This window comes from Podarcis bocagei (genome assembly GCF_964188305.1).
Source record: "Podarcis bocagei genome assembly, chromosome: 12".
Lineage (NCBI taxonomy): Eukaryota > Metazoa > Chordata > Lepidosauria > Squamata > Lacertidae > Podarcis > Podarcis bocagei.
Window position 1 is genome coordinate 37223045 of NC_138137.1, and position 24080 is coordinate 37247124.

General features: G+C 43.1%; 1 protein-coding gene across 2 annotated transcripts in view; it reads left to right on the forward strand.

Moving 5' to 3' along the window:
* The window catches only part of LOC308569356 (macrophage mannose receptor 1-like), a 56146-nt gene extending 37621 nt beyond the window's left edge, over positions 1-18525 (forward strand). Inside the window, exons 21-30 of one of the 2 annotated variants that reach the window (XM_081163138.1) lie at positions 4651-4765; positions 5177-5325; positions 6786-6891; positions 7774-8006; positions 8959-9124; positions 10399-10551; positions 12319-12429; positions 13814-14023; positions 15239-15277; positions 18058-18525. In XM_081163138.1, the coding sequence (XP_081019264.1) occupies positions 4651-4765; positions 5177-5325; positions 6786-6891; positions 7774-8006; positions 8959-9124; positions 10399-10551; positions 12319-12429; positions 13814-14023; positions 15239-15277; positions 18058-18185 (1410 nt within the window). In that variant the 3' untranslated portion in view covers positions 18186-18525. Of the gene's footprint in view, positions 1-4650; positions 4766-5176; positions 5326-6785; positions 6892-7773; positions 8007-8958; positions 9125-10398; positions 10552-11824; positions 11954-12318; positions 12430-13813; positions 14024-15238; positions 15278-18057 lie in introns of those variants that run through there. The other variant, XR_014000681.1, reaches the window with a different exon arrangement.
* Positions 18526-24080: the final 5555 nt, after the last annotated feature.

Here is a 24080-nt window from a genome sequence, read left to right on the forward strand (position 1 = left end):
ACATTTCTTGGATGTTTATGAAGAAAAACTTGAAGGGGATGGGAGTGGGACGGGGGTTTGAAAATGGACTAGAAGCAATTTATTCAGAGCAAAAAGCCAAGTTGATAGTGAACAATGTGGTGTCGGATGAACTCCTAATTGAAAAAGGGACACGACAGGGGTGCCCTTTATCCCCTCTGCTATTTATCTCTGTTCTGGAGGTATTGCTGAATATGATTAGGGAGGACCAGTTGGTGCAAGGTATAGAGGTCGGAGCGAAACAATACAAACTGAAAGCCTTTGCAGATGACCTTGTCTTGACAGTACAGGAGCCAGTATCTAGCACAAAAAGAGTTTTGGAACTTATCTTGGAGTTTGGTCGGGTGGCGGGATTCAAGTTAAATAAACAAAAAACTAAGGTTTTGGTCAAAAATTTGACATCTACAGAGATAGAGGGGTATCAGAAAGAGACAGAGCTAAGTGTGGTTAAGAAAGTGAAATACCTGGGGGTATATTTGTCCACCAAAAATTTAAATCTTTTTAAAGATAACTATGAAAAATGTTGGTTGGAAATTAAAAAAGATCTGGATATTTGGTCAAGATTGAAACTTACCTTGTCAGGCCGAATTGCAGCTATAAAGATGTGTGTTTTGCCAAAAATGCTGTTCTTATTTCAAACCCTTCAGGTCGTGGACAGAATGGAATGTTTTGGAAAATGGCAGAAGGATATTTCTAAGTTTGTCTGGCAGGGCAAAAAGCCCCGAATAAAATTTAAAATACTAACCGACTCAAAAGAAAGAGGGGGGTTTGCCCTGCCGGACCTAAGGTTGTACTATGAAGCTGCAGCCTTCTGCTGGTTGAAGGATTGGTTCCTGTTGGAAAACACCGATGTCCTAGACCTGGAAGGGTTTGACAATGTGTATGGTTGGCATGCATACTTGTGGTATGACAAGGCGAAGGTTCATAAATTGTTCAAAAACCATATTGTCAGAAAATCAATTTTTGCCGTCTGGACGAAGTACAAGGACTTATTAGAAAGCAAGACCCCGAGGTGGCTATCACCTGTGGAAGCCAAGATTTCAAAAAAAAAGCCCAATATGGAGGCCTACTGGCCAAAGTATTGGGAACTGATTGAAAGAGTTGGAGATAATTGGAAGCTCCAAAGCCAGGACAAATTAAAAGGTAAGGTGCGAGACTGGCTACATTATGCTCAAATTCAAGAGGTATTCAAAATGGACAGAAAAGTGGGTTTCCAGTTGGAAAAATCGAAACTGGAGACGGAGTTGCTAGAACCAAAGATTAAGGTACTTTCGAGAATGTATGACCTGCTGCTTAAATGGAACACACAGGATGAGACAGTTAAATCTGCTATGATAAAATGGGCACAGGATGTGGGACACAACATTATGTCTGAAGACTGGGAAAGGTTATGGAACACCGGTATGAAATTCACGGCATGTAGTGCCTTGAAAGAGAACATTATGAAAATGGTATACCGGTGGTACATGACTCCAGTCAAGTTGGCTAAAATATATCATCTTTCTGATAATAAGTGTTGGAAATGCAAGGAGGCAGAAGGGACATTCTTTCACCTCTGGTGGACCTGCCCGAAAGTAAAGGCCTTTTGGGAAATCATACATAATGAGCTGAAAAAGGTATTTAGATATACCTTCTCTAAGAAACCAGAGGCCTTTCTCTTGGGCATGGTGGACCGGAAGGTGCCAAAGAAGGATAGAACCTTGTTTATGTATGCAACCACAGCAGCTAGGATTCTCATCGCTAAGTTCTGGAAAACACCAGATTTACCCACACTGGAGGACTGGCAGACGCAGTTGATGGACTACATGGAGTTGGCAGAAATGACTGGCAGAATCCGAGATCTGAGCGAAGAAACTATGGAGGAGGACTGGAAAAAATTTAAGGACTATTTGCAAAAACATTATAAGTTGTTTGAATGTTGAGATAGCGCACGATTAAGAAATGCTATGTTTCCGTAATTTATTTTAAGAAATGATAAAGTAAGTATTGATAGAAAAAACGAGAAATATTTGAAACAAATTATTATGTTTATTAACAATGTCAAAACTAAATTACAATTTTTTGAAATTGGTAACATAATATATTTAAAGGTACAATAAGATGGGAAACAAGATAACAAATTGCTGAACTGGTTAGAATAATGAACGCAATGCTGAGAGGATGTGAGGAGGTCCAAAAGTGAAATGCTGAAGGATGTTAAGGAAAGTTTCATAACATTTTTTCTTGTTTTTATTTTTTCTTATATATATATATAAAAAATGTTTCTTGTATCTTGCCATGTAAACAAATTTGTAAATCTATGAAAAGAAACGCAATAAAAAATCTTTAAAAAAAAAAAAAAGAGTTCTCCAAATTTAACTTTGAGATTTGTTATGTGCCAGGCCCAGAGAATGTTAGGGCGGACGCTCTCTCACGCAAACCTGAATATTTGGAGGGGGAGGGAGCACCCGAAGAAACCCATATCATTCCAGAGGACCGCTGGGTGTGTGGGGCGACTTTGGTGGGGCAAAGGGAATTGGTAGAGGGTACGGTGCAGGATGCATACGCCCAGGGGAAACTCAGGGATCTCAGAGGGGAGGAAGACAAACCCGGTGGTTTTGAGGAGAGAAATGGGGCATTGTATTATAAGGGAGCGTTATATATACCTGAAGGGGAATTGAGGGAGAAAGTACTCAAGCAGCTGCACGATAGCCCCACAGCAGGGCACTTTGGGCAACACAAAACCATGTGGCTGGTTACCAGGGAATTTTGGTGGCCCAAGGTCAGGGAAGATGTGCGGGAGTATGTGAGAGGGTGTGAACAATGCCAAAGAGCCAAGGGGGAGAGGCAGGCGCCGGCTGGTTTATTAGAACCACTGCCCACACCTGAGAGACCGTGGGAAGCAGTGGCAATAGATTTCATGACTGATCTGCCAAGGTCTAGAGGGAAAACAGCCATCATGGTTGTAGTAGACCTGTTAACTAAAATGGCCCACTTCATAGCCTGCTCACATGCGGTTACAGCAGAAGAAACCGCCAAATTGTTTGTAGAGAATGTGTTTAGGTTGCATGGCGCCCCCTTGAGGGTGGTTTCAGACCGAGGGAAACAATTTACTTCCAGGTTCTGGAGGAAGCTCATGAGCTTACTGCATGTAGAGGTTAATTTCTCGACGGCCCGTCATCCTGAAACCAACGGGCAGGCGGAAAGAGCAAATGGGGTTCTCCAACAATATTTGAGGTGTTATGTTAATGACAGAGAGAATGATTGGGTGGAGAAGCTGGCGTTGGCAGAATTTGCCTACAACAATGCAGAGAACGTGTCCACGGGGATGAGCCCCTTTTTGGCTAATCACGGGTGCCATCCCAGAGCCTTCCCAGGGGGGGAGGGGGAGAACTGGAGCGTTCCAGCTGCAGAACAGTTCGTGGAAGAAATGGAAGCGATCCATCGCCAGCTCCAACTCAACTTAAACAGGGCTAAGGAGGAATATAAGAGGCAAGCAGACAAAAACAGAAGGGAAGGTGAAAGCATCAGGGTGGGGGACCAGGTGTGGCTGTCAACCCAAGGGTTGCCATTCAAAGGAGGTTGTAAGAAATTAAGACCCAAAAGGCTGGGTCCGTTTGAAGTCATACAGCAGGTCAATCCAGTGGCTTTCAGGCTCCGGTTACCGAACCACATGAAGCTGCACCCAGTTTTTCACAGGTCGTTGCTGTCACCGTATAGAGGAGACAGTGAGGGGAGGGTCACTAGGGGACCAGCAATGGAGGAGAAGGAACACAGCTACCATGTAGCGGAGATCCTCGATTCCAGGTGGAAGGGAGATCAAGTAGAGTATTTGGTAATGTGGGAAGGGGAACCGGAGTCGGAAAACACCTGGGTTAGGGCAGAGGATGTCAATGACGAGGTTTTAATAGAGACTTTTCATCAGAGGTTCCCACGTAAACCTCAGCCTGTAGCGAGGTTCCGAAGGGAATACTTTGCCACCACCGACGAGGAAGAGGAGTTGGAGGGGTTCCCAGATTCTGAAGAGGAGGAGGATTCAGCTGGCCAGGACGACGATCGATGGAGAGAATTGTTCGAGACGTCAGAAGATGAGGAAGATTCGTTTCGGGGTTTTAGCCCTTCACCTCCCAGGGGGGAGGAATTGGGAGGGGGTGAGGGGGGCCCTGGAGGGGAAGTGGATGTCAGGGAACTGCCATCAGAGCATCAGGTGGTGGAGGGACTCAGGCAGGATGAAAGAGACTCAACTGCTGAAGCAGGGACCAGCAGGGGGAGGAGTGGGTCTCTGAGGGAATGCGAGCAGGAGGGAGGGCTCAGGGAGGCTTCCAGCGAGAACAGTGGGGAGGTATCGGAGTCTCCCATAGGGAGACCCATACCTCGCAGGAAACTGTCACGCCGTGAGTCCAGGAGACGCGTTTCCGTTAAGGAACTTCTTTGCTGGAAACGCTTCCGCAGGCAGCCACTGTCGGACTCTACTAGTGACTAGAGCAGACATGTCTGAGGAGCTCCGTCACACACGGAGGTTTGTGGGGGCGCACAAACTCTGAGGGAGCACGTTTTCACGCACAAGCAGCTAATCAAACCCTCACAGTACGCTTATGAACATTACCATATATCTAAGACCATAAAATTCCTATCACACCCTCTCCCTCACAGTGCTTCCAACTATTTGGCCTTCATGAAGAAGAAAGAAAAAACTGGTCTGATGCACAAGCTACTTGTGAAGATCTAGGAGGAAACCTGGCTAGTATTCCAAACAAAGTCGTTCAAGGTGCGGTCAGTTGTTTTAAAACACTCTAGGGGCTGCTGCCCCTAGTAGCCAACTCTGCCTACCCACCAGTTTCCATTCCATTGCCAACTTTTCTTTCTTTATGTAACCACCTCACCCCAGCTCCATGTTCCCCATCCCCCCACAGCTCCACAAACCCCCACCCCAATCCCTATTCTCCACTACACCCAGCCAGTTATGAGCGTGACTGCAGATGTGTGCAAATATTGTATAGGGAGTGGCCTCATATTTGAAAAGTCCTGGCACTCCTACTCAAGGTATCTTCCTGTCAGAGGAATTACTGGAATGTGATTCTAGCCATGACTAGTATCTAGTGATACTAACCATTTATTAGATAAAGGGCATTAGTTTAACAAATCTGTCATGTAAATATGTGTCTTTATTTTCATTCAGCATTCCTGACACTGCATTTACAAAGTGCTTCCACTGATCCTTGGATTGGACTGAGTAATACTTTTAGTCAAGGCACATTTGTATGGAAAGATAGAAGTGTTGTCTATTATACAAACTGGGCCAAAGGCTTCCCACTTGGGAATTATGGTGTAAGTACTGCCTGTGTGGGCTTTCATCTCTTTCTTTTGGATCCATGAAGCTACTGTCATAGTGGATATCTAATCCCTCCCAGCAGATTGCAAAATTGCAAGTAAAACTGGTGTCGAAAAGGAGCAGAACGCAGAAATCCCCAATTACGTGCATCCTATAACAGAACCCCGGTGTAAGTGGCTTCCATAGGGGAGCCACAGAATGAATGTGGTTGGTCAAGGGAGCCATGGACTCAAAAAGGTTGAAAACCATTGCTATAAAAGAATTGGGATTCAAAATGACTGCAACAGATTAGACAACGGATTCAATGGGTCCAAGAAATCCCAATCAAAATGTAATCAATGTTACTCTCCGCCTCCTGCCCCTTAAAACAAGAAATGTCCTCTGTAGTATTTATTTTATTTTTATTTATTTAATTTCTATACCGCTTTATATTTTTAAGAAAAACCTCAAAGGGGTTTACAGCATATTAAATCAATAAAACTTAAATAAAACAATCTGAAGAAAGTCAAATATAGAGTATACAGTCAAAGCAACGTAACAGAAAACTAAAATATCTTGAAGATTTCAAAATAAAACATTGCAAAGGAGGTCAACTACAGAATGCATACGGTATTTAACATAGTAGGGCTGGGTGAGTCTGGGCCCTGCCTCCTAGGCCAGGTGGAAAGGGCCTTGCGATACAAGGGCTGTATAACAAATTTGACCAAGTTTCAGACCAAAACACAGACCAGAGGCATTTCTTCTTGGAATAATAGTCAGACATCCCCAAGGACACCCCCCCCCAAAAAAAAAGAGAGTATTTTTCTATGCAACAACTGCAGCTCGGATTTTATATGCTCAAAAATGGAGGGGGAGAGAGCAGTCCCAATGAGGGAGGAATGGCAGTTGAGGATGACAGAATATGCAGAACTGGCTAGTTTAACCAGCAGAATTAGAGAACAAGAGGAAAGCATATTTAAGGAAGGTTGGAAAATGTTTCTAGAGTACATGAGGAATCATTGCAAACAGATTAGAACATTAGCAGGTTTAAATTCAGCAGTATAAGTTATGTTGAGATAAAATGAGAAAGAAAAGATAAGGAATGACTAGAATGTGCAGCTGCAATGGATGGTTGGAGGAAGCTGTGGAAAGGTGGAAGGGAAGTCAATGTTTAATTCTTTAATGTATGGTTATAATGAATGTAAAATAATTTGAATGATGAAAATCACAAAAAAATGGGGTGGGTGTGTTTCAAACCAAAACAGGCTGATTTGGGGAGATCCAGGCATTAGTTGAGTAAGGCTGATATAGCTCTGGATCACTGTGGGTTACATCTGGTTGGGTGGTCCAGAGTAATCCATGGTTATCAGTGGGTGGAGCATTAAGTAGGGAAGAGAGGCAGACATCAGGTGTGCAAAGGCAAAGAGTAAGGTGGCTCTTGTTTGACTTGTTACTTTCTTACATTTTCGTTCCTTAGAAAACCGTCTGCGTTTTTATAACGAAGGAACCTGAAAGAGAGGCAGGAAATTGGAGAAGTGGAAATTGTTATTCAAAGAAAAGCTACATCTGCCAAAGAAACACCGGTACGTGTTTAGAAGAGAAGTAACAGAGAACATTGCTAAATCCATCTTAATGAGTCCCAACCTGTTTTCTGTGCCATTTCATTTTGGCCAGAAAGAAAACCGGATTGTCAGCAATGTAGTAGAGATTCTATACTGCCTATTATACAGCAAAGAAAGCAGCAGTCATGACAGCATAATTTTATACATGCACTGAAGTGAACCGTGATGCCAAAGAACCGTAGTTACTATATGTGCCTACCAATATGCAACTTGATTTTTCTACAGCTCATCCTAAAAATAGGACAGTATGAGGCTGCTGACATAGGTTTAGTTCTCTTCTAGTGTAATAATATGGAGCCCAGTTCAGTTGATCAAATCACCGGCTTCTCCACTGACCTGTTCATTTTTTTAATTTTTTTTTAAAAGACCCAAACCCCATTTGTACAGCCACACTCCTTGGAGGGTGTTTATTGAACCCACCTTGAATAACTGCATAGTCTTTGGAAACAATGAAGATGGGTTTCAAATAGGTCTGTGAATACTTATTAGGAATTTGTTTGTAAAGAAAATGTATTCTGTGGTCTGATCCAGATCTGTCTTTAATTAAAACTTGGACTTGTCTACATTTAAAAGTACACAACAAGGTTTCTAAATGTTTCATTTCAGCTTTGTATAAGATGTTGCAGGATGATTGTATTCAGAAATTTAACAGAATCATAGAATGGCAGAGCCATCAAGTCCAACCCTCTTCAATGCGGGAATCACAACTAAAGAATCCCTCACAGGTGGCCTTCCAACCTCAGTTTAAAACAGAACTGTTTCGGTGTCAGGTGAAATGAAATTTAAGGATAGTGTAATGTGTAAAATGAGCTTTTGCCTTTTCTCTTTATTGCTTTCCTATAGACCTTGCATTATCACGCTCTAAAATGACGATTCCAGTCTCTGGCTACACCCTCTTTGGAAACAGCAGTTACTCTCTTGCTGGCCCCAAAATGACATGGGAAGAGGCCAGGAAAAAATGCAATTCTGAACAGGCAGAGCTTGCCAGCATTTGGAATCCCTACATTCAGTCATTCCTGTGGCTACAGGTGTTAAAATATAGGCAGCCCATGTGGATTGGCCTGAACAGCAAAATGGTGAGTATATGCAGTTAACATTAGTGTATTCACATCAAAGGTTTGTATTCAAAGGTGTGTAGTTAGAAAGTGCAGGGCTTATATAAACTCATTTTATTGAGCATAACTTCCCCCAAACAGCTTTGGATATAACCAATTGATAATGTATAAACATCCATAATAACCCAAAAGGTTTTGCCAAGAGAGTCCCTCCACCAAAGGCAACTCAACCACTCTGCATTTCTTGTTTATCTCCCAGAGAGAAAATCCTTTTCTGTTTCTCATACACACACCCTCAGAGGAATTGCCCATTCAGAAATAATATCCATTAAATAATATCATTTAAAGCACAGTAATACCGTTCATGAGCATTCTCAGAAGTACCAACTCCTGTACAGAATCCTGCTAGGGTGGCATGCATGTGATTAAACAGAAGAAGAAGAAGAAGAAGAAGAAGAAGAAGAAGAAGAAGAAGAAGAAGAAGAAGAAGAAGAAGAAGAAGAAGAACCTTTGCCTTCACTCTCATCTGTGAAAAGAAAAAGGTTCCTCATGCAGTAACTTAGTTCTCCAACGCATAGGTCTTATCTCTTGTAAATCCTATACCTCCCAGAGTGGCTGGGGCAACCCAGTCAGATGGACGGGGTACAAATAATAAAATAATAATTATTATACATTATGTTTATAAGTCCTATATAAAGGTCAGTTGTCAGACAAGAAGATAAGCAATTCAAGATGTTTTCTGCTGTGCAGGTGCATTTACATTCTCTTTTCTTCATGGAGGCAACTACCTTTCCATATTACTTCAGATGTTATAAATATAACAATGCCAGAATGACTTTCCTGAAAGATTATTAAGGGAGTGAATGTGTGTGGACATTAGAATGAAGGAGAAACCAAAGTAAATCACATGAAGTGGGAAATGAACCTCAAAGGTTTTTTTCAAGTGTTGTTCCACTGTGCATTTGTATTTTAGACTGGTGAGCAATACAAGTGGATCAACAACCGGAGACTGACATATACTAATTGGGCTCCTGAAGAGCCAAAGCAGAAGATAGCCTGTGTCTACCTAGACCTTGATGGTCACTGGAAAACAGGAACTTGCAATGAAACATTCTTCACTGTCTGTGACCGACATCATGGTAATCAAAGAAAAATATCTGTTTTAATGTGAGACATCAAACTCTAATTTCAATAAGGTCCCCATTTGAGCACAGAGATGAGAAAAGTGTTCTTGGTACTTCTGCCTCTTTCATAGGAAATAAATGAACAATATGGTACTATTCAAACTATCAAATGATAACAAATAGATCAGTGAAAATAGAGTGGAGTTTACAATAAAGAATCCAGTATCAGATAACTCCATTTAGGTCCCACTGGTTTTAACTGAAGAGACATAGGAGCGTTGTTGTTTTTAAGAAAACATTTACAACTTTCTAATTTTTATTTTCAGGCGATGTTGACTTTCTAAAGCTATTAATCCTTCCATGTCTCAGGAGGTTCACTGCAATGCTTTACCCACAAGAGCAGATGTTACAGTTTTGGGATGCATAACATTATCCCATAATTCTTTGTAGACAAATTGGTCTGAAAAATGCAAACATGAGAGAAGCATATGTGGGTTAAAAAGCACACCCTGTCATCTGTCCAGGGGTCTTTGAACTAGGCACCTTGAAAATTCATTTTGTGGTGAGAAAGAATGAAAGGATTTTCTTTCCACCTCTGATGCAAGTTTGACCTGTCAATCAAAACAAAGCTCTCCTTCCTTGTCCCCTCCCCACTGCGATGTCTGCTGTACCTTCCCCCGTCATGTGATGCTGGTGTTCTGGTACACTCATTTTCACAGTCAGCAAGCTCTTGTCTGAAGCAGTTTGTTTCAATCGTTGCTCTACATGCCCTTGTGAGTGGAGCACATTTGTCCAGTGGCATGGCAGCTCCAGGACGGGGTGAGCATCAGCTTCCTGCTTCTCACAGGGCAATTTCAAGATCCAGTTGGAGGCTGAGAAGTCTCAAGGGATTTCACGAGGGGCTGGTGGGCCAAGGGCTTCAAAGCCTCAAAGACACATCTGTCGGGACCATTTTCTTGACCATGCTTCCTGACCTGCCCCTCCCCTCGGTGTTAGTACTTCATCAAACTCTTTGGGTGTCTTCCTGTTTTACCTTCATAAGCTGCAAACCTGCAGCTGCTGCACAAATATCTGGATTGCCATCAAGCACTTCCATGGCCCCTGCTTTGTGCAAATAGTGCAAACAGATTCCATTTCTCCTTGTACAAGCCCAAAATTCCTCTAAGGTACCCTGCTTCATCCCCTGATGCATGATTTGTCCAAATGTTTTCCACACCCCTAGTATTTATAGATTTTTCAGGTAACTATATTTTTTTGAAAAAAAGAAAAATATGTTTTTTCCATAACAGGTGACATCCCAGCGGAAGCACCACAGCGCCTAGGAGAATGCCCTTCATCAAAAGGATACCCAAAAGCTTGGGTTCCTTCTCGGACTCATTGCTATCAATTCTACCCTACGTCAAATACATGGGCAGAAGCATTCATAAGATGTGCTCAGCTAGGTGGGTGCCATTTCGAATCAGATCAGTGGTAGTGGTGGTTAGTATCCAATACTATAGATAGAACAGTCCCTTTGAGTTCAGTGGGGCTTATAGTGGATACAGGATTCTGAACTTTGACCAGAGACAGAGGCTGAAATTCCTGCCAACAACAAATGTGTGCTATCTTTGGGGCAGTGGGGTTCTCTGGATGAAAACTGTGTTGTTTTAATCAGTAAGATTCATAAGGTTGGACAAACCAGGAGGAATGGAAGAAATAACCCTTCACCCAGAAACTTATTTCTTATTTCCTGAATCCAACAACAGAAAGTTTTAGCATTAAAAGAATATTGAGAGAGACCAGTATACAGGCCGGACACCAGGAATCAACACCATTAGGCTGCTGTCCTGAGCCTTCTCCTCTGATGGACTCACCATCCAGTCTTTCTCCCCTTCACTTGCTTTCTCCCCAAGCAGGCATGGTGTGGTCAGAAAGCTTGGTTTCTGTGGCCTGCCATTTTAATTTCCCCTAAACACGTATGAGCCCAGACTGAGTATTTCTCCACTGTTGGGGGAATTACAATGGTATGTGCAAATGGCAGTGCCTTTTTCCTGGTGGTGATGTAGGTGCCTAATGCAAGACTTGGTGAATGAAGGGGAGATGAATAGGGTAGAGAGAATAGGGGAGATGAAGTGGGTAGAGTTGCCAGTGCCTTGAAAATGAGTTTCACTAACTCATGTCTTCATTGCCCTAGAAAGATGCTGTCACCCACCCCACTGTTGCTGCCATCTTGGTCTGCCAGCAAGTCTCTATTCAGTTTTCATTTCCTTCCCACCATATCTACCAGTCCAGATTACTTATACTATTATTTCTCCTTGCATCACTGCAGCTCATTAAATGAAACTTGTATCCTGCTTCAGACTGATGGATCACATTGCAACAATTTCTATTTGATTAAAAAAATGAATTAATTAAATTGCTTCTGCTTTAGAGGCTGGCACAGCAGACATGACATCAAAAGCACACTGTACTTTTGCTTCTGTCTTCTGATGATCTTTTCCCCAACTTATCAATATAAAATATCTTGATAGAGTGTTAGCTTTCTCTTGGGTTGATGCTAGAAAGCTGTAGAAATGTTTTTAGTGTACTGTAACTTGAAGAACAGGGCGAATTATGGTGGTTTTTTTAAGTATTAAAGCTCCATTTTTTGTGAAGCATCTACCTTGCCAATTATTTTCTGTTGAAATTTGACTGAATGGCTTTCTTTTTCATTATGCACTTAATAAACGGACGAAGTTACAAAGGTTCTTCTCCACTAAAACATTAACCAATTGAACAGCAATCACAGAGATTTGAAAGACATGGATATACAGTAGAGGCTGGTGCCCATTTGGACTCGGAGGGCAGAAGGCAGGGAAGCCAAGAGTAAGTGAAGCCAACACAAGTTGGCAGAGCTAAAGCCAATGATAGGCAGAACCCAACCAGCTCCAGTTTGTCCCCATCCTCCTCCCTGCTGACTTACGCAAAGGCAACTCTGAGACAGACAGCAAGAGCAGCCCCTCAGTTATAAGTAAAAAAGTGGGGCTGGCCGAGGGCACATTGAGTTTGGTGGGGCAATGCCCTACGTGCTTTGAAAGGACCAGCCTCCACTGGGCAGACCCTTTCTCTTAGATCTCTATAACTTCATATTGTTGCCAGTACCAGTCTTAGCCTAATGGGCTGCTTCATGTTTATTTTTAATGGGAAGACAAATTTTAATGAGTTGACTTTACCCATTTGATGTTTTCTAGGTAGCACCTTGACTTCAATAGAAGATTTAGCTGAGCAGGAATTTTTGGTGGAACACACTCAGCAATTCCGTCGACGACAATTTTGGATAGGATTATTCAAAAATATAGATGGTGATTGCTTTACATTTAATATTTATTTTTAAGATAACAGATTTGTAATATTTATCCATGTATATAAGTATGTTAAAATATGGCACACATTTATTTCTTTATGAAATGAAAGAGCTCAGCTGGAAATACCGTCAGTGTTAGCAAACAGAGCTAGCAAATTCATCCCTGTTTGCATTTATGACTACTCTTGGCAAGCATTCAGGGGGGAAAAAACCTCACTCATGTTCAGAGTAATATCTCCTGGCATGTCCGTTATCATTTTGCCTTCTGCCCCTCCAAGGGAATCGTCGTTTGCTTTCTTGTACCCTTTCCCCACATCCTAGTGCAAGCCATGGAAGAGAGGTGTCTAACAATAATTAAATCCACAATAAAAAGTCATGATAAAGAAGCAATATCAAACCATTGGAGAAACAACTTTAAGAAGAACATTTAAATTGGCTGCATGTTAAAACTTTTTTAAAAAATTACTGATGAAAACAGAGAGTACTTCCAACCACATCATCTTAGTAGGCCAAAACTCTCTTTAACTCAAAAGCATGTAGTCCCTTCAGCGAGGGGGCAAAATGAGCCTTCCTTGGCAGGGAATTCAAATCCTTGGAGCAGCTGTTGAGAAGGTCCATTATCAATTTCCTCTAAAATAGACACCTGGTGTAGGTGGGACAGATAGAAGGGCATCTTAGGAAGATCTGCGCACTTTTAAAATAGGTTCAGGTAGTCTTCAGGTTGCCTGATCCCAAGCCATTTATGACTTCTGCCTGAGTAAACATGCATTGCATTTGACTGCCTGAAACTTCCATATTGTCAGACTTAATAAAATTAGGGGGGATAGTTTCCTCTTCTCATTCTACTACTTGATTGTTAATTCAGTTCATTATATGAAGATAGAAGAGCTAGTCATTTGCCACCAAAACAGAGTTGTTGGGATTTGCTACTGATTTAGCAAAACAGTTTTCAAGTATGAAAAACATGTATTTCCTAGTTTAGAGAAAGGAGAACAAGAGGTTTAGCAACTGACAATGTTAATTATAGTTTTGATCTGAAGTGCCCCATCTTTCACAGGACAACCACATAACTTTATCAAAATGTTGTTTCTGAGAGCCAGTAGCCATTCGAAAATATATGGTTTAGGGACAAGGGGGGCAGTAATGACAGAAATCAGAGATATCCTCACCATTTTTCACAAGCAGAAAAATGTAGGACATAAGCTTATATCAGCAATGTATTATACAATAATTGAGGTTGCATGCATATGTTCCAGACTGAAAAAGCTTCAGAAGAAGAACAGCAAGTATACTTTTAAAATGAATTTCCAATATAGAATGCATTACAACGTGTTGCTCTTCCCTTTATAGTCATTATAACAATCATGTATTTTTGTAATTAGGAGAATGGGTATGGGAAGATAACACTGCATTGGATTTTATTAACTGGAAAGGTGAATACCCCATATTTGATCCAGAATATGAATTTATGGGACCTGCTTCTAGTCTTCCTGACTATTCGAACGCATGCATTTTCATGTACGGTGATAGTGGAGAGTGGATCAGGGGAGACTGCGTACATTCACGTGGATTTATTTGTAAAACAAACAAAGGTAAGACTTCAATGTTTATTATAGTTGATTTAGTGATACCTATGATACAAAGCAGTATCTGAACGCTGAGAAGATTTGCAGGTCTTTTTTCAGCCATAATTCACTGGAACTCATTTCCAGCACCTATCAGGCGGGTGCCATTGCCATTATAAGAGAAGAGAGGCGTTCATGGTGAGTTCCGGCATCTCTTTTTCTAGAAAAATAGGACTGGAGACTTGTATAGAATCAATAATACACTCCTGTCTAACTTTTCTCTGGCTAGATTCATAGTACTAGAAGTATATCTTTATCTGTCCTCTTCTTAAATTTATCCATGAATTCACGTCTATGGTTCTGCTGCCCAGATGGGGTGGGTTTCCAGTTTCAAGCCTGCTTACGGGACTGAGATGGCTTTTGTGGCCTTGGCATATGACTTATACCAGGAGTTGGACAGGAAGAGTGTGGCCCTGTTGGTTCTGCTGAACCTTTCAGCAGCTTTTGATACCACCAACCATGGTATCCTTTTGTGCTGCCTTGCTGGGATGGGACTTGGAGCCACAGTATTGGCTGTTGTCCTGTGTTGTCCCTCAGAGTTCTGTTCTGCCCCGCATGCTATTTAATATTTATATGAAACTTCTGCAGGCGGTTGTCTGGGGTTTCAGGGTTCAGTGTCACCCATATGCTGATGACACCTACCTAGCTCTATTTCTCCTTTCCACCTAAATCCAAGGAAGCTGTCTCGGTTCTAAACCATGCCTGTCATCTGCAATGGACTGGATGAGGGTGAACGAACTGAAACTCAATCCGGCAAGATAGAGGAGCTCTTGGTCAGTTGGAAGGCAGAACAGGGAATAAGGATTCAGCCTGTAACATGCCCCCTGAAGACATAGGTTCACAGTTTTGACATGCTTCTGAGCACAGATGCCTAGGTCTCTCTGGTGGCCAGGAGTGCATCTCTGCAGTTAAAGCCAGTGCATGAGCTGCTCACATTCCTTGAGATATCTCATTTGGCCACACACCTTAGTTAAATCCTGCTTGGATTATTTTCATGTGCACTAAGTGGGTCTGCCTTTGAAAAGTGCTCAGAAACCTCAACTATCTCAAAGAGATGAAGCCAGACTCTTGACCACGGCTGATTATATAAGGGAACCTAGAAATCCCTTGTTACATTAGCTTCATTGTGTAATTTGCTATGGTATATTTTATTGCCCCTTAAGCATATCCTTTATTTTACAGTTTTTGAAGAGGCAAGTGGAGTACCTACAAAAAGTACAGGTAAGACTGTTTTATGAAAATAACCAAGTTAAAAGTATAGGCATGTATGTTATCTGGAGCACTGGACTAAACATCCCCCCCCCAAAAAAACCTTCCAATTCAAAATTAAAGAGACAAATGTCTGAGGGTATTTTGAGAGGTATTTTGACAGGTAGTGGGCATCCTTAAAATGACTGCTGGCAAACATTTACTCCCATCCTACCCCCCAAAAATTAATTATCCAGATGTAGCATTGTTCTAGGGCATTCTGGGAGGGAAACGGCAGCTGCCACACAAAAACAGAAGTGTCACTCCTAGCTGCTTACTCACATAGGCTATGTTGAGGAATCGCTGCGCCAAACCCCTTCAGACTAGTAACTGTAAGTTGTCACAGACTCCAAAGGCAAGCTTGTACTCTGATTCATTTCCATGTGTGATCTTAATATCACAAATAGGACATAGGATGCAGGTTTTGTTTGTTTTTATCTGATCAGATTTTTCACAGAAAGAGTATATCTAGATTAAATTAGGGTGGAGGGGAGATATAGGTACTTTGATGCCAATGTTGTCATGTAGATACTGCAAAATAAATCTAAAAAGCACAGGAGGAGCACTTATCCCACCACAGACCAGCACAGTCCTTTTTGGGTCCCACTATTATAACGCATGTGACAAAAAATAACAAGAAAGCCCAGACCACAAAGAAAAAAGAATTGCCGGAAGAAATATCAACAGCCTCAGATATGCTGATGACCCAACCTTGATGGCAGAAAGTGAGGAGGAATTAAAGAACCTTTTATTGAGGGTGAAAGAGGAGAGCACAAAATATGGTCTGAAGCTCAACATCAAAAAAACCAAGATCATGGCCACTGATCCCATCACCTCCTGGCAAATAGAAGGGGAAGAAATGGAGGCAGTGAGAGAGTTTACTTTCTTGGGCTCCATGATCACTGCAGATGGTTACAGCAGTCAAAAAATTTAAAAACGCCTGATTCTTGGGAGAAAAGCAATGACAAGTCTAGACAGCATCTTAAAAAGTAGAGATATCACCTTGCTGACAAAGGTCTGTATAGTTAAAGCTATGGTTTTCCCAGTAGTGATGTATGGAAGTGAGAGCTGGACCATAAAGAAAAAGAAGGCTGATCGCCAAAGAATTGATGCTTTTGAATTATGGTGCTGGAGGAGACTCTTTAGAGTCCCATGGACTGCAAGAAGATCAAACCTATCCATTCTGAAGGAAATCAGCCCTGAGTGCTCACTGGAAGGACAGATCCTGAAGCTGAGGCTCCAATACTTTGGCCACCTCATGAGAAGAGAAGACTCCTTGGAAAAGACCCTGATGTTGGGAAAGATTGAGGGCACAAAGAGAAGGGGACGACAGAGGATGATATGGTTGGACAGTGTTCTCAAAGCTACCAACATGAGTCTGACCAAACTGCGGGAGGTGTGGAAGACAGGAGTGCTTGGCATGCTCTGGTCCATGGGGTCACGAAGAGTCGGACACAACTAAACGACTAAACAACAACAACAAGTTAAAGTCCAAAGCTAGTAATTAAATTAAATTTACATTGCACTCACCGTAGGTGCCTCCCTGGGGCCCTGGATGCCCGAGCACCCACAAAGTTCCCCATGAAGGGGCCGGGCACTCACTAATTTCGGTGCCAGGGCCATGCATGCTGCGAATCAGAGACCAGGCTGAGGAGTACAATTCTGATGAGGAATGGTGGGAGCCTACCCCTCCCCCTGCTCATGGCCAGGATCCTGAAACTCTCTGGAGCAGTGAAGTAGTGTTGATTTGGAACAATGGTTCACTGAGGGGCACAGTTCAGAAGGCAATAGTTGGGCAGAACTGGGAGGTAAAAGCAAGAAGACCAGGAAGAGAGTGAGCTACCAGACTCTCTTGCACTGGAAGATGTGCAGCCTCTCAGTCCCAAGGCTAGGGACTGATAAGATAAGCTGGCTGTGCAAAAGGCTCAATGATTGAGAGGTCAGGTGGCTAGGAGACGAGAGGATGGAAGTGACTAGAGGGAAGTAGGAAGAACCTTAATTGGGAACACCTGCACTCTGAGAATGGTCGCTTGTTCCTTTGCTGCATTCATTAAACATTTCTATTACTGATAAGAGACTGCTTTTTCTTTGTACTGCTTATCTACGGCCGGGGGTGGGGAGCCAAGCCCTGAAGCCTGACACTGCATGGCCCCCACAGTCACAGGGCCAAGTTGGCACTCCTGGCACTCACTCTGACCCCATATTGGAGGGGCTGTAGCAGCATGGATGCCTCTTTTACATGGGATAATTGGGGCCTCAATGAACTCTCTAACTGAGGCATCACTCATCATCTTGGGTGACTCCTTCTTCTTGAGTACAAGAATTCTGAGTTGTTCACTACTATTTTGTTCACTTTCTTTCTGAAAGTGTTCATTTAGGGTTGTCATATGTCCGGAATTTCCCAGACATACACGGAATACTGCAGTCAGCAGCAGTGTCTGGGCAGAAATCGGGAAAATGTCCGGGGAAATCTGGGTGAATGGCAGCCCATATTGGTAGTGCCATTTTTGCTGATTTCCCATAAAAATAGTTTTAAAATGGCTTTTTTTTTTTTTTTTTGAGATTTTGCAAAACAACTTTTCTGTCCGGATTTTCACCGTTTGAAATATGGCAACCCTATGTCTTTAGTAGTGACATGGCAGGCAGAATCAACAGCTCAACCTTCTGTATGGGTCTGTATGGATGTTCTGCTGGGGAAGGTATTTGATGCTCTTTCTCTGTGTCTTACATATATATATTTCCCCCCCTGGTAGAGCAAGATGATGTTCCAGCATTACCGCAAGACAGACTGATGATGGTGATTCTTCCGGCTCTCCTCATCGTTATTGCTGTGGGTGTTGCAGTCTATATTTTCTACAAAAGAAGACACAGACAGCCATAAACTTTACTAGCGGATGTCGAGACCCTTTCGCATCAGGACAGCACAATAGTTTCTCAGAATCAGTACTCAGAATTTATTGTGGAGAAGCAAGAGGGGGATTAACACATTCAGGCTCAAATGCTATGCACATTTACATAAGAGTAAGTGCCACTGAACTTAATAGGACTTACTTCTGAATGAGCAGGTTTAGGATTATACTGATAATTCATTTATTTCAAAGAAGTAACCATTGTTGGGAATTGTCCCAATATGCAGGGGCACTTTCTACAAACGGAGTCAGGATGCAGAATGCTCTGAATGTGTAATGTTTATTCAATAAAAATATATTCTATGCAGAGTATTTTCTACTGGAATATTTTTTTTCCAAGCTAAGGATCATGTTGTTGGTATCCTTCAGTTTTGCCACAAAACAGTGAACCATTCACACATAAAGCCCTTTAAGAAAGCTAAGAACCCACTCATCAGGTAGGGGAGAAAAGGGCCAAGGATGGTGAACCTACTTCCTTCCTCCTCCACTCTTTTCTGAAGAGCCAGTTGCAGGTCCAAGCATCGTGCTCCCCAATCCCCAACTCAGATAAATAAGAGACCAATAAGACTAGTTTGGATGAAAACAGGCCACAACTTTATTGAATGCAGATGAAAGAGGTTTGGCTTGGGCATGGGGCATTCAAAATCCTTCTGGCCTGCCCGCTGGAAGTGACGCCTAGGTCAATCCAGATGAGGATTCCTAAGACTTGCATCAAATAGGGTGACCCCCGCAGGGACTGCCGTTTGGGGGAGTGCCTTTGGCCCTGGCCCTCCCTGGGCATGTGGACATGACCATCCCCCTAGATCCTTTAAAAGGCTCCCCCAGCTTTTGGAGGGGAGGGGCAGGCGGAGACTACAACTTCCCCTCCATCCAAGACCACGGATTTCCCCAATGCCCAAGTCCAGTTGTGACGGTTGCTATGAGGCAGGCAAAACCATCGGGTCAGAGGCACTTTGCCCAGTGGACAAATTCCTACCTGGCCCCGTAAAGAACAGCGACCACCGTAGCCACAGCAAAATTCTTGACTATCAGCCTAAACCAAGGGTGGGTGGGGAAACCCGATGAAGGAAAAAACAGTGCAGGTTGCTTAAATGGCCAAGGGGCGGACCCAGTGGAGCCTCCACGCTCTGTCAGCTCCACCCTCTGGCACAGCCCACATCCCAGCCGGCATCCCCATTCGCCAGGGTGCAGGCCAGGATCCGGTTCCTGATAGGAAGGGCACTGAAGCCATGGTTCCGTCGTCAGGACCCTTGTGGAACCTCTGCCATCCTGCAACGCTGCCGCACCAAAAGGGGTGAGCGGACTTGTCAGGATTCACAAAAGACTCCATATGTGCAGCCAAGGTGCTGATTCAGAAAGAGCAACTGCATGCAAAACAATTCCTTGTATATGCAGTTTGTTTCCATCTGGATTGTGCCTCAGCCATTTTACTTGTTTGGATGCCTTTCTGATTAGGGCTTAAAGTTCTACGCTTTTCTTTGTTTCCTTTAGTGTGATAAAGAAATATTTCTTTGCTCCCTTAACCCAGAAACTCACATTGGCTGCTGCTCTCAGCATAATGAGGCCAGGAGAAGAAGAAGAAGAGTTTGGATTTGATATCCCACTTTATCACTACCCAAAGGAGTCTCAAAGCAGCTAACATTCTCCTTTCCCTTCCTCCCCCACAACAAACACTCTGTGAGGTGAGTGGGGCTGAGAGACTTCAGAGAAGTGTGACTAGCCCCAGGTCACCCAGCAGCTGCATGTGGAGGAGCGGAGACGCGAACCCGGTTCACCAGATTACGAGACTACCGCTCTTAACCACTACACCACACTGGCTCTCAAAGTGCAATGAATTAGATGCTACTGGGCTGGGTAGAGAGGCTGTCAAAAGAGAAGGAAGTTTTCAGTGGCATCTAGTCATGATGGCTATGTTACTTCCATTACTGTAGGCAGAATCCCTCTGATCACTCACCACAAGTGAAAGAAGACTGTTGGACTCATGTCTTGCTTGTGAGATCCCCATCAGAAGCACTGGAGGGCCACCCTGAGAATAGAATACTAAATGGGCCTTTGGTTGATCAAGCAGGGCTCTACTTATGGGTGGGAGAAACTTGATTCACAGTTACTCCCCCTGACCACCACAAAGTCTGTGTATTTTGTAATATGAAAGCAAGAGTGGGAGCAGAGCTAGCAGAGGTACCAGGGAGGGTTACAGCACTTAAACACAATATTGAAAACAACTGAAAACAACTAACAATTATTAAAATGAGGTGGGCCCTCAAAAATACCTCAAAGGTCAAAAGACAGGGGAAAGTGGTGTGTCTTCAGCATCCTCCAGAAGCAATATAACGAAGGTGCCATGTGCACCTCTGTGGGGAAGGAGTTCCACAGTTTAGCGGCTGTCAGAGAGTGCCTTCTCCTGGCTACCTTCTCCCCTGAGCCTCTGAGGGTGGGGGAACTACCAAGAGCTGTTCTCTGCCGATTTCAGCAGCAAAGTGGGTCTGTATGGAAGGAGGTGGTCTTTGAGATATTTGGGGCATGAGCACTTTGAATTCGGCCCAGAAATGAACTGGCTGCCAGGGCAGCTGTTTTAAACAGCTCCTGAGAAGTAAGTCTCATCGATTTTAACAGGCCTTAAATGTGTAGGCGATTGCAACCTAAAGGTTCTTTCTGGTCATAAGCTTCCATTGTTGGCATCAGACACTGACGGGGAAGTGATTCTTGCTAAATAATAAATAATAAAAAGGTAGACTCCATTCACCCCAGTTATCTGCACAGGTCTAGGCTTGATTCACAATCACAGCAATGGGGTGAAAACTGCTTCTATGTTATCAGGGTTCCATGCTGCTCTGAAAATACAAATCTGATTCCTGGTTGAACTGATCTGATTGTGTGGTAGTTGCCAAATCTAGTAGTACACTTTTCCAGGTATTGCTACTGCTGGTGTTGATCACAATCTGCCCAGCCATATGGGAAAGAAGTTAACAGGAGGGAGGGTTCAATGTCCACCAATCGCTTTCTGATTATGATCCTCTTGTTAGACCTCGTTATAAGTTATATTGCTGATTACCTGATGGAACTGGCTGCATTATTTTCTGTTGCTTACACTCCTTTCAAGCACATTGGATTATTTAAAAACATTAAACTAAATATCTCAAGATGTATATTTGTGTCAAAGAATGTAGTTTTAATAGCACCAAATAGCACAATTTTTCTAAGCAGCAGGATGTTGCTGGTAATACACACAGAAATGTTTGAGAAGAGCAGTAACTTCTCAATAGATTCTTAGGGCATCCATTGCTATGAGCTCCTTTTATGACCCTCAGCTACTACAACAGCTGCAACTGTTCCTGTGCTAGAATAACTTTGCCTTACTAGTTCATATCCTCCAACATTTCTCCAATGAAAATAGGGACACCTCATTCCATAATGATAATTTTACTATTTATACCCCACACATCTTACTGGGTTGCCAAAGCCACTCTGAGCCACTTCCAACATATATAAAAACATAGAATCATAGAATAGAATCATAGAATCATAGAGTTGGAATAGACCACAAGGGCCATCGAGTCCAACCCCCTGCCAAGCAGGAAACACCATCAGAGCACTCCTGACATATGGTTGTCAAGCCTCTGCTTAAAGACCTCCAAAGAAGGAGACTCCACCACACTCCTTGGCAGCAAATTCCACTGTCGAACAGCTCTTACTGTCAGGAAGTTCTTCTTAATGTTTAGGTGGAATCTTCTTTCTACTAACTACTAATGTTTAGGTGGAATCTTCTTTCTACTGACTATGTGAAGCATCAGTATGCACAACATAATAAAACATTAAACATTAGGGGGGGGGCTTCCCTATACAGGATTGCCTTCAGACAGCTCAGGGGTCCGATAACTCCATACCCTCCAACATGTCTCCAATGAAAATAGGGACATCCTAAGGAAAAGCAGGACATTCTGGGATGAAATCAGAAACCAGGACAGCTTCTCTAAATCAAGGACGTCTGTGGAAAATAGGGACACTTGGAGCGTCTGCTAGTCTTCAAGATTGGATTACTGCAGTGGACTCTTTGTGGGTCTTTCTTTAAGTCTTGTCTGGAAACTGCAAACATCTACAAAGTTAATGAATACATAACTACTAACTATGTGAAGCATCAGTATGCACAACAATTTTACAGAACAGTCCTGCATCTCATGGGTGACGAACCTGGCTTGAGACACCTGGCTTGAGAGCAGTACATGTGAAAAGGATATAGGAGTCTTGGTTGACCACAAACTTGACATGAGCCAACAGTGTGACACGGCAGCTAAAAAAGCCAATGCAATTCTGGGCTGCATCAATAGGAGTATAGCATCTAGATCAAGGGAAGTAATAGTGCCACTGTATTCTGCTCTGGTCAGACCTCACCTGGAGTACTGTGTCCAGTTCTGGGCACCACAATTCAAGAAGGACACTGACAAACTGGAACGTGTCCAGAGGAGGGCAACCAAAATGGTCAAAGGCCTGGAAACGATGCCTTATGAGGAACGGCTAAGGGAGCTGGGCATGTTTAGTCTGGAGAAGAGGAGGTTAAGGGGTTATATGATAGCCATGTTCAAATATATAAAAGGATGTCACATAGAGGAGGGAGAAAGGTTGTTTTCTGCCACTCCAGAGAAGCGGACACGGAGCAATGAATCCAAACTACAAGAAAGAAGATTCCACCTAAACATTAGGAAGAACTTCCTGACAGTAAGAGCTGTTCGACAGTGGAATTTGCTGCCAAGGAGTGTGGTGGAGTCTCCTACTTTGGAGGTCTTTAAGCAGAGGCTTGACAACCATATGTCAGGAGTGCTCTGATGGTGTTTCCTGCTTGGCAGGGGGTTGGACTCGATGGCCCTTGTGGTCTCTTCCAACTCTATGATTCTATGATTCTATGAACCATCTTTCCCAGAGAGCCACATTTCTTCATGGTTTGGGGCTGCATATAAACATTCTTTTATAAATTCTTCTGAATTATCTGGTAATGGGCTAACCAGGCACCAACTCAGCAATTTGAATTGGGGGGGGGGAATCATTTGACCACTTTTAAAAAATATTTAGGAAACTTCATAACATCACAGATGACTTTCACTTCTCAATTCTTTTGAACTCATTATACTTTGCGGTTGATCCACATTTTCCAGATGTGATTGAGGAAGGAACTAGGCAGTGCTTACCAAACAGAACAGCTGCCCCATGTCCCCCAATCTCCTTTGAACGTGTTGCTCTTTATTTGCTTCCTGGTGTTATTTCCTTCTCTAGAAATGCACATTGGTTGTTGCTGGTGAAGACGAAAAACAAACAAAAAAAACCCCCATACTGCTTCATGATGCCAAGAGAACACAAAGTGTGCTGAATCAGATGCTACAGAGGGTGCTATCGATGGAGGAGAAGGTGGTCAATGAGAAGCCATGGTGATGATATTACCTGTAGTATCAGAAAGTGTATGTGTCTGATTAAGAGCTGCTGAGGACCACTGCAATTGCATCCCCCTTGATCCTTCTCACAGGATCTAGTTGGCCACTATGCAAATAGGACTAAGTAGGCCCTTCGTCTAACCAAGCAGGGCTCTTTTCATAGGAAGGGGAATTTGCTACACAGTTGTTCACCTCCCTCCAATGTCTGTATTTCCTGTAATGTGAAGTAGACATTGGGATCAGAGCCAGCTCCACCATTAAACTAAGGGGACAGTTGTTCAGGGGCAGTGGCGTCAAACTTCTGCCTCTGCATCCTAAGCCCCATGACCATTGTCCCTTAGTGGAAGACAGAGCAGTGTGTGCTACATGGCCTGTCCTGGCCTCACTAAACTAGCCTGTTGTGTCAGGCACAGTGCAAGCTGCTGTTTCATTGCCAGTGTTGAAGGA